At 40.0% G+C, this 20023-nt stretch overlaps 1 protein-coding gene across 13 annotated transcripts in view; it reads right to left on the reverse strand.

Annotated features, from left to right (window-relative positions):
* The window catches only part of LOC121445202 (hephaestin), an 87914-nt gene that overhangs the window by 56360 nt on the left and 11531 nt on the right, over positions 1–20023 (reverse strand). For all 13 annotated transcript variants that reach the window (XM_041647216.1, XM_041647215.1, XM_041647212.1 and 10 more), the window contains 6 exons: positions 18916–19128; positions 17943–18125; positions 16484–16738; positions 11263–11431; positions 2734–2870; positions 970–1101 (listed from right to left, as the gene is read on the reverse strand). In XM_041647216.1, the coding sequence (XP_041503150.1) occupies positions 970–1101; positions 2734–2870; positions 11263–11431; positions 16484–16738; positions 17943–18125; positions 18916–19128 (1089 nt within the window). The remainder of the gene's footprint in view (positions 1–969; positions 1102–2733; positions 2871–11262; positions 11432–16483; positions 16739–17942; positions 18126–18915; positions 19129–20023) is intronic.

Consider the following 20023-nt stretch of genomic DNA (forward strand, 5'->3'; position numbering starts at 1 on the left):
TTATATCAAGGATCAGTAGAAGTTTGCATTTGGTTTTTACCTATATAACTCTGTCCACTTCTTCACAATATTGGCTTCGTAAAAGAACAAGTCCTGAATGCCTTATGGAAAGTTCTTTTATATTCGTTTACAACTTTGACATTTATGTGTCCAGTGCTTTTGACATGTTCATCTCAGAATGAGCACATGAAAATATCATCAGAGTAAATAAGAAGTTAGTTTCAGGGTAGTAATCTCAGTTGTAGGACTCTGTCATGAGATGTAACACCCTCCAAACAATAAAGCTAGGATATACACATTTATATGTTACTATTTAAATAACCACAATACTTACAACTACTAAAAAAGTTATATGCCTAAGCAATAGAAGATAAAGAAACAAACTATCAAGGAGTGTTACACTGTCATTAATATAATATATATTATATATTATATTTAATATATAATATATATATTATGATTGTAGACAGATATAGTATAGAGAATAGTAGAATGAAAAACTGTTCAAATCATATCATCCCATTTCTTAAGTATACATTATAATTACAGAAAATATTAAAAGGCCTATAAAATGTTCGTGACAGTTTGCATATGAATGATGATTGCTTTTTAATTTTTTATACTTATGCTTTCCAAAAGTTCATGATGTGTACACTTTGTAACAAGAATATATTTAAGTATATTTTTACTTTGTTCCTGAGACTACAACTCTGACTTTGCCCACGTGGGACATAAATTCTATCTCTAAGCTATACATGTGCCTGAAAATACAAGACTGTATTGTCAGGAATCATTTCTAAAAATACCTTTTAAGAAGTTTTTTATTATTAATGGGGTGGTCTCTGCTTCACTGCTCCATCATTCATGCGTTCATATGACCACAGACTTTGCTCTTTCTCCTAATTCTTTGTTTATTTTTATATCTGGAGCCACATGCAGCCTACATTATCAGAAACCCTTCTAGCTCACCATCATTGTACACGGTCCCCTCATAGTCTTTCTCATAAAAGACACCGTGGGGCTGCATGCTGAATGGCTTGGACGCACGGTTGTAGAAGACTACCTGGATGGTATCACCTACTTCAGCCCTTATCACTGGTCCTGGAAAAATAAGAAAATAGAGACCATGAGAATGAAAACAAAGATGAAGGGTGGAAACAAAAGGGTAGGGCGAAAAAAACAATGTAATGGAATAAACACAAGATAGAGAATGTTTCCCTTTTAAAATAATCTATTTTAAGCATCATGTTATTTATAATAATAAAAGCACTATTAAATCTATTATCTCTGGTGATTCTCACATATTACTCTAAGGTATAATAGGAGGGCTTATTACCTCCATTTTACAGATGAAATCATTGCAGGGAAGAAGCGTTAGCCTATAAAAATTCAAATAGCAATTACAGAGCCAGAACTTAAGGTCATGGCTTTGTTCTACACTACAGTCAGATCCAATTTGATTAGTCCTGAATTTATTCTCTGTTCTCCCATATTTCCTAGGAGATTCCATCTAAGGTCTGAGCTCACCAATATCTTAACCAAATTCTAAGCAAAGAGAATACAGACCTAAAAGTAGGTAGTCTAGGCCAAACTTCTGGACTTCTGTGTGCTTTGATATTCATTATCACTTCCAACCTGCCTGGGATCACTTTCAAGAATATCAAACAATGGCCTGACTGTTTAAACTGACTCTATTCCAAGGTTAAACCTTCTAGCTTGGTTTTCTAGCTCAATTTCCACACAGTTTTCATAACTGAACAGCTGGGTATATATACAGAAAACTGGCCAACAAAACTCCTTCACACACACCAATACCTCTCTTCTCTAGGGACATTTTCTCCTTACAGTTCCCAGTTCAACAAATGTAGTGCCCATTTTTCCTTTTCAATCCAGAATCAACTGCACACAAATGTCCCTGGAATATTATATTATTTCCAATTTTTTTCCCACCCAATCTCTTTGATTTCTTGGTTCCATGAAGTGATTAAATCACATCTGACCTTCATATACTGTATTCATTCTGTGCGTTGGACCGTCTAGATAGAGTCTCAACAATCAAACAGCAAGTCTAGTTCTTTATTGATAATAATAACGAATATGTCTCTATGTAGTGATAGTATTCTTCTGGCTCTAGACTCTCAGGATTCTGGATAGTCCTACTACCTTTATATAGTTTCTCAAGAATACCTCTTTTTTTTTTGGCTTTTCGAGACAGGGTTTCTCTGTGGCTTTGGAGCCTGTCCTGGAACTAGCTCTGTAGACCAGGCTGGTCTCGAACTCACAGAGATCCGCCTGCCTCTGCCTTCCGAGTGCTGGGATTAAAGGCGTGCACCACCACCGCCCGGCTAAGAATACCTCTCCAGAGGCCGTTCACAGAGTATAATCTGTACCACAGTGGTAATAGAGGATGTTACCAAAATATTTTATTGCTGAAAGTTTGAGAAATGATATATAATTTTCATTTCCATCTTGAACATCTGTCATAAACAAAAATAATGTAATGTTGCAGAAGTCTCACGGAAAAAAAATTCTATTTGACTATGATTAAAACATATTGTTTTTTTAAATGTACTCAAATATGGGACACATTTTACAAACATTTATTTCTTGGGACTCAATTTGGGGGATATTTTCCCACAGTCTTCACTTGCGTCATCACCAGGGTCATGCTATAAGTTCTCCTCACTTCTTCTTGCCTCAGTTCATGAAGTCTTAGAGTTAGAGATTCCTCACCCAATATTCCAAGATGTGTTTCTTCCTCTTGATGTACCCTTTCCTGGAATGTCTCATCTTGGAAGGCTTCATATCGAACTTTCCAGTAAGTACCTCCGATTCGGCTAGAGCTCTTCTGGAAGTACTTATCTGGGCCACTGACATGTAAGAGGAGAAATGTTATATTATGAACTCAGTGAGTATCAAATAGACTCCCACCTCATCTTCCAGCACACAAACTTGTAGATCCTCTTGAACCACCTAGATAAATTCTGAGCAGTAAAGGCACCTTCTCTGGTGACAGCACTATTAAGTGGTATACAGCTTCTGCTTGAACGTTTCCAAAGACAAAGACCTTATTTTCAGAGAAATTACTATAGTATATAATAATCGGACTTGTTATTTATAAGAAAGGTGAACTGTGACTGCTTCTAAGTTCCATATCCTGAGACTCGTTCAGTTCTCCAGAGTTACACAGACTGCATCTGTTCTTTTACTTTGCTTCATCTTTTTTTTATGTTCACTTTTTCCCCTTTGGAGTCCACTGATTATCAAGAAAAGCTAAGAAATGCAACAAAAGAGAAAGTCAATGTCCAAAGTCTAAGAGCCCAGGGCTGCTGAGAGCATAGGACATTTTACTGCCAGCTTTACACGGGCTGCAGAAATTATGATCTTCACAGGGCATAGCTGCTGGCCTGTTGGGAACCCAGCCGAAAGGTGAGAGTGGAGCAAAGAGGTGGAGCTAACTGCTGCAGCGCTGCATGATGACCATATCACACAGGTTGGCTTCCTTCAGAGTCACTTTTGTCAGAGAGGGTAGTCATGAGAACAAAGCTGAAGGCAGCATGGCTGACCAAGAATCTACAAAGAAGACTTGGGTATTACTGTTCATATGTTGTTAAACTTCCGCCACCACCTCCCACAATCAGCTAGCCAAACTTGGATATTCGTGGTCAACTCTGACTCCCTGACTAGTTTAGAAGAGTTCACTACGCCCTGTTTTTTTTTTTTCTGTTTGCATCACTGGAAGGCTGATATTCAGCACTGAGGCATATGAGAGGATATTCTGCTCCCCAGTTTCTGAGGATTCAGTAGAGTTTCTGAGGATTATCTCGGACTTCCCAAAGTCCTGTACCAATAGTCTTCTACATCCAATTTTACTTGGCACCTCCTCTCTAGACAGTCTCCAGAAAGTGGGCACTGGATGGTTCCTGATAACTTTTATTCCTTTGGTAACTTCTGAGGTCACTATTTTTACATGATAAGTGGATTTTGTTTCAGAGCCGCAGCAGAAGATCTAGGCTGGAAGGCTGGTACCTTTCTCCTCAACACAGGTGGACTCTCTGGTGCTGCCCCAGGGGAATAGCCACGCACAGCAATAATGGCCATTTACTGCTCTCTTTAGGGAGCATGACCAGTTGCTCCACAGTTCCATGTCTGTATTTCTTGACATTTTTAAAGAGATCATCCACTAGCTCATTGGATCTTTTCTTCCTAGGAGGTCCAAAAGCTTGTTATCTGCTTCTGCCTGAACATCTAGCAAAGAACCCCTGTGGTCCTTATCTTGTCATGAATGAAGTCTCTGAAAATGTCACCCTATTATCACCTATTATCACCGGAACTTGTGCCTCTGGATGCCTAACCTTGGTTTGCCAGAAATATAGTCAAAATGTCCTTAGATTCTAAATGCTTAAAAAAAAAAAAAACCTCACTAACATAATCTCCAAGTCCTAGGCAGGCAGACAGGGGGAAGGAGCAGCAGAATCTAGCCTTCTCAGCACGAGAGACCCTCAAGAACTTCCCTATGCCCCCATGGATCCTGCCCTCATAAAGCCATCTTTACCCCACATATACTCCAAATTTCTCTAGACAAATGAAGGGACTGTCTCTTTATGGGATACATATTATTAGGAAATTGCCACATCTTCTTTAAGCTCATTGAAAAACTTGGCTCCGGAGGTGGGGTTTGCCCCTCCCGTTTCTGACCCAAGCAGGTTTTTCTTAAAAGTATCTTCCAAGACCACTTATCCAGGGACAAGTTGGTCTCCCAGCTTGTGAGAAAGTTCAATGAGAACAGCAAAACATGACAGGATTGAAAATACCATGCCCTTGAGAACAGAAGGAGAGCAAATTGTTAGAGTCAAAACGTCATGTCCTTGAATGTAGCTAGGAGACAAATTATTCCCAAGTACCTTCCTAAAGCAAAAGATTCAGCTACTGCTTATCCTATGATATTAAAATATAACATGATATAAAAACTGGGAGCAACTAATTCAAGGTCTCACTAAAGAGACCTTGACCTGGGAACCTATTTACTGGTCAGAGGCTCCATCTGACTGTTTTGGTTGCTAGGGTTTACGCAGTCAGTTTCTGTTGGATGGTATATATGTCTGATCTGATGCTCCACCATCTTTCTTCTGCTTATGGTTTGTTACTCTTTTCTTCTTAGTTGTTGTGTGCTGAACAAGAGCCATTCATTCAAAACCAAATGCACAACTACCACGGACCATTCTCCAAATAGAGCACTCTCACTAGGCACTAGGCACATGTGAAACAATCTGGAAATCTGGTTGCTTGTTTGTTTGTTTGTTTTAAAAAAAAGCAACTGCTACTTAAAGAAAGGAACGCTATCAAACTCTGTAGACAAAATCAGTATTTCTCTAATAGCCAAACCAGATAAAAGCACGAACACACACACACATATATATAGTATATAGTAATCTCATTGATAAGCATAGATGCCATATTTCTTAATACATACAAATGAAATTCATGAATATACCAAATATGTCATTACCATGATCAACTTGACTTTATTCCAAGGATACAGTGATGCTTCAATATATGCAAATTAACACATAAAAATCCCTAGTTTACCTATACACCAACAGTAAATATGCCAAAAAAGAAATCAGGAAAGCAATCCTATCCAAAATTGCCTCCAAAATTACTTTGAAATAAATGTAACCAAGAAAGAAAAACAACTTCTACAATGGAAACTTTTAAACACTCACTGAAGAAATTGAACAGGACTTTAGAAGATGGAAAGAAATCACATGTTCATGAACAGGAGGAATGAGTACTAGGAAAATGGTTTTGCTACCAAGGACAACTTAAAGATTCAATGGAGTGGACATCAAAATTTTGTCACCTGCACAGATACAGAAAAAAAAATCTTAAAATTTCTTTGAAAGTATGAATGATCCTAGATCCATCAAAGCAATGCTCAACACATACACACTCACACAATAATACTAGAGGTATTCACCATAACTGACTGCAAGTTACAATACAAGCCTATAGTAATAACAATAATTTCAAAACATGAATTTGAAAGCACAGGGACAGGTATGAGGGAGGATTTACAGGGAGGAAAAGGAAGGGAAATGAGGTGATTATATTATAATTTCAAAAGGTAAAAACAAATTGAAAATAACCATCCAGCCATAAAAATAAACTGCAACAAATACTGGCGTGTAGATAAATGGAGCAGTCAAAGACGCTCATAGAAGCCCACCCACTCAGTTACAGCACCCTGAATTTTAACAAAGTTGTCACAACTACATGCTGTAGAAAAGACAGACTTTTCAACAAATAGTGCTAGCAAAATTGGAGGTTCACATGTAGAGGTTTGAAATTAGATTTCTATTTCTCACCCTGCACAAAAATCAACTCCAAACGGATCAAAGATCTTAATGGAAGACCTGAATTGCTGAACTGCTAGAGGGTAAAGAAAGGAAAATAATAAAGCTGGGTAGCCACAGATAATGGCTTTCTGAGGACCGGAGTAATTCAGAAAATAAGGCTGACACTGAGAAATGAAAACACATGAAATTAAACAGAAAAATTTGGTGCAGCAATAGAAACAGATAACCAAGTGAAGATAAACCCTGCAAGATGGGAGAGAGTCTTTGCTAGCGGATGTTTGACAGAGAGTAATATCTATAATAAACTCCAAACTCCCATAAAACACTGAAATGTCAGGCAGCCCCATCAATAAATGAGGTAATACGATGAAGAGACAAGTTCTTTTTTTAAAAAAAAAACTCTTTTGTATGTGTTGTGTCGTATGTGCATACAAGGCTTGCATAGAAGTATGTAAGCGCATTGCCCATGTGTGTACATAAAAAGTCCAGAGGAGGAGTGTCTTCCTCTCTTGTTCTCTCACCTTACTGCCTTGAGATAGTATCTCGCTTGCCCCTTTACTAGGCTGGATGGCTTTTGGGATCCACCTGTCTCTACTCCCCATTGTTGGGCTTTATAAGCATGGGTAGCTATGTCCAGCTTTTCATGAAGGTGACAGGGATTCAAATCAAGTCCTCATGTTTTCAGAGCAAACCCTATTCCCAGTTGAGCCATCTACCCAAAACCTGAACAAACAGTCCTTAAAAGACGAATACAAATGACCAATATACACATATAAAAGATACTCTTGTCAATCATCTCTGAAATATAATTCAAAACTACACTGAGTTTCCATCTTACCTCTGGTAGAATATCAGTCATCAAGACAAGAAGTAACAATAAATGTTGACTCGGGTGTGGACATAAGGAAACTTTTAAACACTGTAGGTTGGAATGTAAACCAGTCAAGTCAATATGGAAATCAGTATGGAGGATTCTCACAAAAAAAAAAAAGAAAAAAAGAAAAGGAAAGGAAAGGAAAGGAAGGAAGGAAGGAAGGAAGGAAGGAAGGAAGGAAGGAAGGAAGGAAGGAAGGAAGGAAGGAAGAAAACATCATCACATAGAAATAGATCTATTATATAGCCCAGGCGCACCATGGCTGGGTATTTACACAAAGGACTATAAAACAGCATATCACAGAGATACTTGCTCATCAGTGTGTACTGAAGCATTATACACAATAGCTAAGCTATGGAACCTACTCATGTGCCCAAAAACACAGAAATTGATAAGAAAAATATGCTTTGTATGGAATTTTTACAGCCATAATACAGAATAAAGTTATACTAATTGCAGAAAAATTTATTCAGCCAGAGATAATCATATTAATCAAATTAAGCTACTTCAACAAAAACATATATCATATATTTTCTATCATCTGTGGTTCCTAGATTTTATAGTCACTTAAAATTACATGCATATATGTCAGAAAAGTAGAATCAGGAATAAATGGAATTAATTGTTCACAGAAATAAATGATAATAACTGGAGGGGGAAGTTTGAGAAGAGGGAGGTTGGGGAAGAACAAGGTTGGAGTCATGTACCTAACATTTTTCCTGTAAGGAAAAATCAAAACGCAAAATGTAAAAGAAAGGCCACTGCTATTACTGACAATATGTTCTATAAATTTATACTGTGATTCCTTCTGATATTTATTTTCCAATAAACAAGCCAAAACATTCGGAATGACTTTCTAATTAGCAACTATTCAACGCCTTACTGCCTGAGGTGCCACAGGAAAAGGGAGTATCAGTCTAACAGGCAGCCAGATTCGACTTGTAGCGGCACCAACTACGGCTGCCTTGAGAAACAAAGATTACAACTGCTTGATTGTCTTGGCTCCTGGAGGTACTGTTCTAGCCAAAACTGTCTGAAGTAGTTTGTGCCAGACTTTTTGCAATCAGATGTCTTGATAAAACATTTCCACCTTAGTCAAATGGGTAACCCTTTCCGTGGGGCGGGGCAGTACTATGACTGATCTAAACTACAGCCTAACTGACTGGGATTGTTGTAAAAATGAATGGTTGAGATTGACAAATCAAATTACTATGATTTGATCCAAATAACCCTTCTCAAACTAGAGAATCAGGCAGCCTAGGCTTACTCAGAAAGGCAGCTAGAAGACACTATACTGTGCTTTCTCGTCTATATTGTAGCACTGGCTCCAGTAAACCTTGCTCTCAAGTGGTCTTTTTACCTATTCTTTTCTTGTATGGTCTGAACTAACGTGAAGAGCTGGTAGTGGCAGTAGTCTAAACAAACAAGTTTGTATTCCTTGAGATAAACATTGATACCATAGGCCCCATGCTAACCCATGTACTGTCTGGTTGTTTGGTAGTTGAACAAGTTCTTACCTTCAACAGTAACTTGATCTCAGATTAATGATTGACAGCTGAAGAATCTACACGGTACAGCTTGAATGCAATACCATCCAGTGCCGCCTGTGAGCACTGTACAGACACAGCATTGCCCAGGACCACCTTTACTTCCAATATTGCTTCTGATCTGTTACTGAGTCCCTGTAGACCATCCCAGCATGCGTTTCCTAGCCCCAGGCTTCCAAATACAAACTGTTGCTGCTTTCATTGCTGCTTCATAGCTGAAGAACTGGCAGGCTTGAAGGCAGTGCAGAAGTTGGTGCCGTATTTCTAGGCAGAGTTCCAAATAGAACTGCTTGCAAACAGTACCTAGTTTAGGAGCCCAGGGCCAGAATTCCCAGTCCAGAGCACTAGGAAATGCCATTTGAGAGCTGAAGAAATGGCATATGTGGAGGCCTCACATCTGCACAGCGGCAGTACTCAAAGGCCTGAACCCACACAGCAGTGGCAATATAACAGCTGCAGAATAGCTGCCAATTCCCATAGGTTCCTATAAATCAGCAAGGATTCTGCTTTAAGTGAGGAGATCCCCTATCCCTAAATGATCCAATCCATGCCCCATGTCCAGTTTCTGAACAACACTGACTCCCAAGCATCAGCAGGTGCCCCAGGCGCATCATAACTCCAGCATATATAGATTGACAGCCCAAGTTTTTGCAGAGAACAATGACAGCTGAAGAACTTAATGAATGGTTTGAAAGGAGCCAGTTGGGAAAGAAGACGGGGAGTGAAAGCAGAAAGACTGCAAGAGCAGGCTGAAAAGAGCCAGAAGGAAAACTCTTTAGTCCCTGGTTACCAATAGAGCTCCAACGAGCTCCTAAATCTTCAGGGTCAAGAGCTTCAGATTCCAGAGTAAGAAACATAAATTTCGCTGTTGCAAAAATCCAAGAATCCATATACTCTTGTGAAACTAAGTACCCCATTGTTAAATCCAGCATAAAGACTGCAATATAAGAGGGCGATGCTTCTGTTGCTTCCCTCTGCCTGCTGCCATCACTTGCTGCTGTCAAACACTGGAGAAAAAAAAAACACCAAAAGATGCTAGAGCCTAGCATTTGAAATTTTCTTGCCTGTCTGTGATTTCTATGCAAGTAGAGTAAAAGAATTCCAAGCCAGCTGCTGCAATTTACACTCCAGTCAACCCAGTCTAATCTCTAATATACCCCTTTATTTCTATTCTAAATTATCCTCAGGTATTCTGACTTGGGATTCCTCTCTGTATGCTATGAATATCTTATATGACCATTGGTTAATAAAGAAGCTGGATTGGCCTATGGCAGGGCAGAATATAGGTAGGCGAAAAAACTAAACTGATACAGAAAGAAAGGAGGCAGAGTCAAGCAGAAGTCATGTAGCTGCCCGAAGAAGAAGGATGCCAGTAAACTACAGCCTTGTGGCAATACACAGATTAATAGAAATGGGTTCATTTAAGATGGAAGAGTTAGCTAGGCATACAACTGAGCCATACACCAAACAGTATTGTAATTAATATAGCTTTGTGTGATTATTTGGGTCTGGGTGGCCAAGAAATGAAAAAGTAGTCTCCTATTATAATATCCTATCTTTTATTCTCATTTATCAAGAATATCTTTAGATGGATACACAAGTGCATGTTTTCAGGCCCCAGATGCATGTAGTCCTAGCTAGTACAGAACCTGAAATGGGATGATCACTTCAGCCCAGGAGTTAAAGGCCAGCCAGAGAAACATAATTAGAACCATCATTATTAAAATAAAATAAAAATCCTTTACTCTAACATGAAAAACCAGGAAGTAGGTAAACCTAGATGGAGCTTTTAGATGGTGCTCCAGAAGGCCAGTGTCAGCTTTTAAGGTTTCTCTATATTCAATCCATTTCTTACCGAAAGAATGGTATCCAAGTATCTTCCCATGCCTTGCCCTAGTCATCTACCAAGTACTCTGGGAAAGAACCTGCCTTGCTGAATGACCCGATAAATTGGAAACTTAAGGTCTGGCAACTGAGTTGAGACCTAACCGTCTGCTCTAACAGTTGTAAATGTGACTCAAAGGAGAGGAAACTGGAGAAGTTCCTACAAAAGGATGGACGGGGATTCTCCACAAGCAGTCTCTTTTTGTTCTGATATTTTTCAGGGTGTTTGTTTTTAAATATCCATGCTCAATTGTTTTCTTCAGAACAGAATAACAAAGAGAGGAGCGAGGGGTCAAATGATTGATACAAATAAATAAAAGTCACATCAGTTAAGGAGGAACTGGTCCCACTGATCCCTGCTAAACATGGTCACATACTCAGCAGTAACAACCTCAAATTCTATTGAAATATTAATTGAGTATATGATGCAACCTTGCAAAAGGCTTGCTACATATTGCAAGCAAGAAAACCACAAGAAATTAAATGATAATGGCAATTCTATCTAGGCAATTGTGACCTTCCAAGTAAAGAGAGATTTCAAGAAGGCATATAACAAGTGTTTGGGCAGGAGTACATACAGGATCCCTCTGTCTCTTACCTTCCTGGCTCTCGCAAACTCTTCCCAGTTCTACCATCACGCCCTCGTGGGCCATAGTCCCATTGAATCTCATGGGCCTCAATGAAGTATTGACGAACTTTGCCTGTGAGTTGCTCCACAGGTGAGTCCATGGAGCAAGAGTCGACCTTATAGAGAGCTTGCATGCCATCTGAAGAAAAAAAAAAACACACATCTTTTCATTTCTACTGCTAAGGTTCCCACTCAGAATGGACTTTTCCTTGTTTTGTCTCCTCCAGTCCTCTTCTAGTTTCTTAACCTCTATCTCCAAATCAGGTACTTTTCCTGATGCAAGAGCCTGGCAAAAGATCCATGGTGCAGCTACATCATAAAGACTCAAATCAGGAGACCCAAGTTTAAGCCAACTATGCATTGCTATCTATAAGGCTTTAGGCTTGCACACAACTTTTATAAATGAAGAGAAAAAGAAAGTCTGCCTCGGAGTGTTTCGAGTGATGTGGACATTGGGACTTTGGATTAGAAAAGCAGTTGAACTCATTAAGTGGAACTTAAGGGGTCATCCTAATAGGAACACAGAGGGCTGTGGTACTGAGGGTGATTTGAACTGTGGGGGCCTGGCTCAAACGGTATCAGAGGAGAAGAATATTAGTATATGGTTGAGAGACTATTCCTGTGATATTCTGGCAAAACCGAAAATTGGTGAAGATGTAATTGAAAAGGGGGTTCATGTTCTAGCCCCAGAGAGCAACAGAACTTTGCAGCTTTGGACACATGGTTGTGGCTTTAGAGTCAAGGACAGAAGAAAGGGACTATGGAATCTTTCTCCATTGATGGAGGAAGGTCATTGGCTAATAAAGGAACTGCCCTGGCCCATTTTATTGGTTAGAAGATAGGTGGGAGGAGAAAACAGAACAGGATACTGGGAGGAAGAGGAAGTGAGGTCAGAGACTCCACAGCTCTGCTCTCTCGGGAGCAGACGCCTCAGCAGAGACGCCATGCCCCGCTCCCGGCATGAAGCTCCGACCCAGGATGGACTAGGCTAGAATCTTCCCGGTAAGACCGGTTCTCACAGATTATTAGAGATGGGTTGATCGGGATGTGAGAATTAGCCTGTAAGTGCTAGAGCTAAAGGGCCAAGCAGTGCTTAAAAGAATACAGTGTCTGTGTAATTATTTTGGGGCATAAGCTAGCCATGTGGGCGGCCGGGTGTGGGGGACGCAGCCCTGCCGCCCCATATTACTACATTTGGCGCCCAGACGTGTGAACAACTAAACCCACTTAAAAAACCTGAGAAGGCTTAAAAATAAGGGCAAGAGAGTTTAACACAGATTTTTGCTGTTTGTTGGTGGCGTGCTGTAGAGAGATTTCCTGATTCAGCAACAGTAGCAGAAAAAAGGCTGTGTCATTTTAAAGCGCGACTTCCTGGGCTGTGCCGCCATTGTGATCTCTGTCTGGCTCCTGTGGGAGACAGAGCTTTTGAATAGAGCATTTGGAGTAAAGTGCTACGATTTGTTTGATGGCAACTAGACTCGCTGTGTTCTCGGGTCTACTCTGCTTGCCAGAGGCAAGCAAGCACCTCATCTAAGAGAGGCTTCCCGACTCAGCTTTAGCTGCAAAGTCTGCAGCTCATTAAGAGGTCCTGCCACGAAACACTTAAACGGTGTTGATGAAAAGCTGAACGCATGCTTTTCGGTTTTCAGCCGTAGCAGGAAAAAAGCTGCACCATTTAAAAATGCTGGCTTTCTGGGCCATCCTGCCAGGGCAAACTCTGACTGTTTGAGGCAGGAGGGCCGGCTACCGAGAGAGAGGACTTGAGTGTTGTCTGTTGTAGCTCACTTGCTGGCAGGGACCTTGAAATGCCATACAGTTGTTGCAGTAAACATGGCTACAGCCTGTATATCCGCCATGAGGCTGGAAAGCTAAGGAATGGACTGGATCTAGCTGGCAAAGCCACGCCTTTAGTCCTACTGATATTACTTGGTAAATTAAAGACTCATGTGGTCAGAAAAAGAGAGATATACAGTAAAGAGAGATTCAGAGACAAAGAAAATTTTTAAATGGTTTAAAGTGTGTTAAAAATATATGCAGACTAAAAGTTGAAGTTCTTAAAGTAAAAAACAAAAAAAGGAAGAGAGTTGTTGTGTGTGGTAACACACGCCTTTAATCCCAGTGCCTAGAAGGCAGAGACAAACAGATCTCTGTGAGTTCAAGGTGTAGCAGTGTACACCTTTAATCCCGAATGCCTGGGAGGAAGAGACAGGCAGATCTCTGAGAGTTCAAAGACAGCCTGGTCTACAGAGTTACTTCAGATCAAAGATACAGAGAACCTGTCTCAAAAAGCAAAGAGTTAAAAGTAAAAATAAACAAAATAGAGGTTAAAACACAGCTGCACAAAGATGGAAAATACACAGAGAATTTTGATACTGTATGCTATTATGCTCTCTTTGAATTGTTTGAATGCTGAGGAAAGAGCAAAAGCTACTAAAAGATATTTGTTTATAAATGCTGCTGAACTAATCCAACATAGATATTTTGAATTTGTATCTAAGGATATGATACTTTGGAAAGGAGTTTCTTATTTTGTTTTCACAGAGGATGAGACGCTGTTCATTTCTTCTATTCCGATTTGGTATGATGGACCACGCCCTCCTGAAGGGTTGGTGTGAACACCTTCAGAAAATTGCTTCGCTCAACTGCCAACTGAGATGAAGCTAGCACACAGGTTATACCGTGAAAGACCTAATTAACGACGCCCCCATTCAGCAGGAAGCAGGTTGGAGAGAAAAAACTGCGCCCATGTTCCCAAATATGGTTTATAAACGTTCTTTATATTTAAAGGTGGATATGATATAGAAATGAATAATTGACATTAGCATAGATTTTGCTTTATTGATAGAGATTTAAGGTCAATTTTGTTAACTGTATAATTAAGAAATATAGGTTGTTAATGGATAATCATCGATAATAGTAAAGCTTGTAGTCATGTTAGTTAGATTTTCTAGATATATAGAGATATATTTTAGATAGACATTCTTCATGTCTTTCAAAGATTACAGAATAGGACATTTAATGTTTTAATAACTGAGGACTTTTCATGACAATGAGACACTCTGCTCCTGGCAGCACCAATCTACTTCGAGAGGAAGATGGGCATCGAAGAGGCACCTTATGGAGTTTGATAGCCATTTGGGCAAGAAACTGCTCTTGCCTGGACTACTGCATAAACTGGACACAGAGAACCCGCAGAGAGAGGACTACTGAACTTGCCTAAGGTGAGATGATCTTTCGGGGTTCCTGATTCATGAAAGAGTCTGCGAGACATTCTGCAGGACACAACAGATAGTGACCGAACTGACTTTGAATTTTCCTGCTTTATGGAAATGTCTGCTGGATACCATGGGCCTGAAGGCTGAAGATGGATGCCCCAACGATACAGAGGAACTTTGGGTGACTGTTCAGGCAGCGAGATGTCTCTGTCATTTCTAGAGTTTTAAAAGTTGCTTTTTTCTTGTTTGCTTAGGTAGTATTGTATCTTTCTGGAGTCTTTGATGGAGTTAAGAATAGTTAGTTATAGTTATAGTTTTCCTTAGTTATGATAAGGATTGTTGTAACTTTTACTTGATAACTGTTTTGTTATATGTAATTTTGCTATGTTAAAGCCTTTTTTTTTTGTTTAAACCGAAAAAGGGGAAATGATGGAGGAAGGTCATTGGCTAATAAAGGAACTGCCCTGGCCCATTTTATTGGTTAGAAGATAGGTGGGAGGAGAAAACAGAACAGGATACTGGGAGGAAGAGGAAGTGAGGTCAGAGACTCCACAGCTCTGCTCTCTCGGGAGCAGACGCCTCAGCAGAGACGCCATGCCCCGCTCCCGGCATGAAGCTCCGACCCAGGATGGACTAGGCTAGAATCTTCCTGGTAAGACCGGTTCTCACAGATTATTAGAGATGGGTTGATCAGGATGTGAGAATTAGCCTGTAAGTGCTAGAGCTAAAGGGCCAAGCAGTGCTTAAAAGAATACAGTGTCTGTGTAATTATTTTGGGGCATAAGCTAGCCATGTGGGCAGCAGGGTGTGGGGGACGCAGCCCTGCCGCCCCATATTACTACACTCCATGACTAAGGAAAGTCACTGAGGTCAGGTGTGATTCAAGGATATCCTTGCATGGAGGCCTAGAGAGGCCATTGTGTGAAGCTGTGAAGATGAAGCCTGAATTGCCTTGGGAACTTCAAGATGCTGAAGATGCCAGAGTTGTGGGATACTTGCCAAGAAGAGCTGCTAACAGGGAGTGGTAAGAGCCTAAGAGAGACAAGTGTGTGGCAGTCATCAAAGCTGAAAGGAGCTGGAAATCTGAAGAACACTCGATATCGAACATGGAGATGAAGAATTTAAAGTTTGCCCAGCTAGATTTCAGTCTTGCTCTGGTCCAGTATTTCCTCACTATGCTCCCTTCCCCTGTTTTGGAATGGTAATGTATATCCTGTGCCATTATATGTTAGAAGCATGTGATCTGCTTTTTTTTCTTTTTATTTTCTGGCAATTAAAGTTAAGAGATTACCAGAAGTCTCAGAAGAGTCTGCACATTGAACTTTCTCAGGGATAAAACTGTTACAGACTACAGGAACTTTTGAAGTTGTAATAAATGCATTTTGCATTATGATATAGTTATATGCCTATGGGGGGGCAGGGAGTGGAGTGTGGTAGTCTGAATAAAAAATGGACCCCACAGTCCTGTAGGAAAGTAGCACTATTAGGAAGTGTAGCCTTGTTGGAGCAGGTGTGACTTTGTTGGAGGGAGTGTGGGGGTCACTAATATTCAATCCGGGCTTTGAGTGACTGTCACTTCCTGCTGCCTGCGGATAGAAATGTAGAACACTTAGCAACCTCTACAGCACCATGTCTGCCTGCATGCCAACATGTTTCCTACCATGATGATAATGGACTAAACCAAACCTCTGAATTTATGCCAGGCCCCAATTAAATGTTTTCTTTTGTAAAAAGTCTCTGTGGTCATGATGTTTCTTCACAGCAATAAAACCCTAACTGAGACAGGAAGATTAAACCCAAAAATTGTTTCTTAATTTACCCAGCACATTAATGGCAGAGTCAAGAAAACTGACTTCATTCCAGTTATGTACATCAAGAAGCCTGGAAGACAGATGGCTCCAAGCTAGAAGCCCCACTTCCTACTGACCATTAACTACACTACATGTATTTCAAGGGTGAGAAATACTAGACCTTACTTTTCAAGTGGCTGTTCACTTCACAGCTAATTAACCAGGTTCCAGATTTCTGGGGCACCATCTCAGCAGTCACAAAGGTGGCTGGAAAAATGTGAGCAACATCAGTGCGGTGTCCACGGACGGTCAGTAGCTGTCCGTGGAAGAAAGCTGTGTGGACATCTATTTCATTGCCCATGCCAAACAGGTGCCAGGCTACATGCTTCTGGGCACACATGTTCAATTCTGGTAAGTTCCCAAAGACAAACCCATTGATTGCTGCAAAAGAAAATTTCAGAAATTAGGAAAATACAGATAAATGGGAAAAGCCTTACCATCTGACAAAAAGAATAGATAACGTTCAAATGAAATTTTAAAGAGCACACTGCACTGAACATATGCCTTATTTCATTAAAATTTACAGTTAAAAATAATCATTAGTCTAAATCAAAAAATTGAGAAAACCAAGACATAAAGAATTGAAGATACTTTTATGTAAGAACTACAGATCTATTAGGTAAATAAAATCAATATTCTAAATCCAGTGATCTGACAAAGTTCTGTGAGATGTTTTTTTTCTAAGCCATTCTTTTTTTTTCTAGCCAGTTTCCTTCTGAAATTTCCACAGTACGCTGTTACATTACCTGACTATCATGGCCGCTGTAATCTATTTTTGTCAAACTCAAGATACATTTTAACTACCTAATCCTTCCTTTACATCTCTCCACTAAGATTTCAGCTCCTTTAAGGCTTTGAGTGTATCCCCATAACCAAAGCAGCAAATCATTTCCTTCACTAACAAAAACAAAGTCAGGCTATTTCTATTCCTAAAATCAGTTCTCTGTACATTTATTTATCTTTAATCAATATAACTAGTTCCTTTAGAGACATTAGCCAGTTATCTATTGAATTCCAGATGTGCTGACCTCTGTGATTTCCCCAAATATGGGAAACTCGATGGCATAATTTTTGGAGAACTGCATTCATGCTCTCCCCTAATTTAAAAAAAATAGATATAAGCCAAAAGTAGAATATAAGGAAGATACTTTGAAGATAGTAGCTTTTCTCCAGAAAATAGATAATTCTGCCATCTTGCATCCTTTTAAAATCAAGGCAATATTAATTACTATATCAGTGGGCAACTCATTTAGGTGACTAAGCATATCATGTATGATTTAGAATCAATAATCCTGTCTATTCTACATTATGAGAAAGATATTCTTAATGGCAAGGGTACAGCCTGCATAACTGGAGAGATCAGATATGAGATTTGAATTTGCCATTTTTGATCCATAATAATATGATCCTCGATATCTTAAAGACAAAAGAAAATCCACATACCCCTGGTCTTTCCACCTACTCTTGGTCTTGGTGAGTATTAAAAGGACAACATATATGAATGAACCCAACAAATACTAGGCCTAGCAGACACGCTACATAAGATTCTCCATTGTCACAATGCAGCTACTTCCTCCTGGCTCACCATGCATCCTATTGCTTTCTTGAAAGTCTTCATCTTCTTTGTCCACTGAGGTGGGATCAGAACAGTAAGCAGCAATGTTGTCCTCGAGGTACCAGCTAAGGTTCTCATCTATCACGCTGAAGAGGAGGAAGAAATTACGGTCCACATCCTTCCTCTGAGGTGGGGAGTTACCATCCAGGGTCCCTGGGCAAGCATAAGAAATTATCCTTCATAATACGTTACGAGGGGTTCTCATAAGAAAAAAATAAGAAAGGAGGGGAGAGGACCCTAGAGGTCTGTCAACAATAGAAAAGGTTTCTGAGCTCCTTTTCATTTCAAAGCTTGCCAGACGAACCTGTGACATAAAGGAAGAAAACACAGGTCCCAGAATAATTCCCTCCCAGCACCCTTATTGCTTAGTGCTTAAACCTAACCCAGTTCCTTCGATCCCTTGGTCTTCAGACCTGACTACTCTTTGGGAATAAGCCATTTCAAATCAAGCAGCTGCATCCTGGTGGCTGCATTTTCCATCTGATTCAACCTAAGCTCTTCTTAGTTACCTTACTCAAATGTGAGTTGGCTGCCATCATCACTAACTTGAATATTAAAAGTGAAATAGGAAATAACAGAAAAGTAGTTTGGTGAGTGGTTTTTTTTTTTTTTTTTTTTTTTTTTTTTTTTTTTTGCAGAGGGGATGGTAGGGTTTGGACAGGGTTTCTCTGTAGCTTTGGAGCCTGTCCTGGAACTAGCTCTTTTTGACTAGGCTGGCCTCGAACTCAGAGATCCCCCTGCCTCTGTCTCTCAAGTGCTGGAATTAAAGGTGTGTAACACCACCACTTGGGTTAGTCAGTGTTTTTTAAAAGTAATGAAATAGACACAGCAGAGGAAAGAGAGTTTGACAGGCTAATAAATGAGAATCACTCAGGTTGCTTCTCAATATGATCTTGATTTAACTATCTCATTGCATCTTATGGCTGGTTGTTTGGGTAAGTACCTCTTTTACAGGTGATAAGGGGTCCAATGAGACCAGTTGCAATGTCTCGTGGAGCATCTACATGAGAATGGTAAATCCAAGTGAGGCATGCTGGGTCTGCATCAGTGGGTGCATGGCCTTCTGGAATAGTCCAGTTGTATACATGGTAGCCTCCAGGGGGAACAGAATCATCAGCTTTCAGAGACCCAGAAGAACCATCTGGATATAGTGAGCCTGCAAAACAAAAATGTGCATGTCTAGTACAAGGGTGAGCAAGATTGTAGCAGTTATAGAATGAAAGAGAAGGCATTAATCAGTGAGATCACTCATCAGGTATAGGAACTTATAGAGCAAGCTTGGTGGCCTGAGTTCAATCCCAAGGATCCATGTAAAGCCAGAAGGAATAAACAAACTCCACAAAGTTGTTCTCAACATGCATACTGAGGCATTCACATGCTCCCCCTGACACATATATCATATACACATACACAATGATAATAAATTTTGTTGGGAAATCCAAAATATGTGGGATACTTAGGTTAAGTCTAAGGTTCAGTACTATGGTTTTCCAAACCTCAGTACTCACATGGCAAAAGAGAGAAGCAACTATAAGTTATGCACTACTTCTGTTATTAAAAAATCTTTCTACACGCTCTTCCCTACACATTCCTGAGCCCTGGGAGAAGGGACACAACATAGATATTCCAATTAGGACATTCCTCAGTTCTTAATACTCTACATATTGATCAGTAGTGGGTCTCTGTATTAATAGCCATCTACTACAAAAAGAAGCTGCTTTGATGACTCTAGAGATATTTTCTGGGTCTAAGAGGGAAGATGCATGCATAAACCCACAGTTTATGGCAGGAACTGTATGCACACGACCTGCAAAAGATTGAGCCAAGCAAACTCCAAGCACAAAGCGGGGAGTAAATCAAGAAGTTTTCCCTTATTTGCTGCTGGATGTGGCCCTTGTGAGGCTGCCCATGCACATACTGGCAGCACTAAGGGAGGGCTGAAAAAGAGTGCATAAAGTTGCGAAGAGAGAAAAGTGCTACAAGGGCAGGGAAGATACAGGAGGAGAGGGTTTGGGGGAGGGGGGTCTGAATTTGATAATTTACTTTTAAAT

The sequence above is a fragment of the Microtus oregoni genome, unplaced genomic scaffold (genome assembly GCF_018167655.1).
Source record: "Microtus oregoni isolate MIOR12 unplaced genomic scaffold, Mior012 000165F_ref0000029, whole genome shotgun sequence".
In the NCBI taxonomy this organism is placed as follows: domain Eukaryota; kingdom Metazoa; phylum Chordata; class Mammalia; order Rodentia; family Cricetidae; genus Microtus; species Microtus oregoni.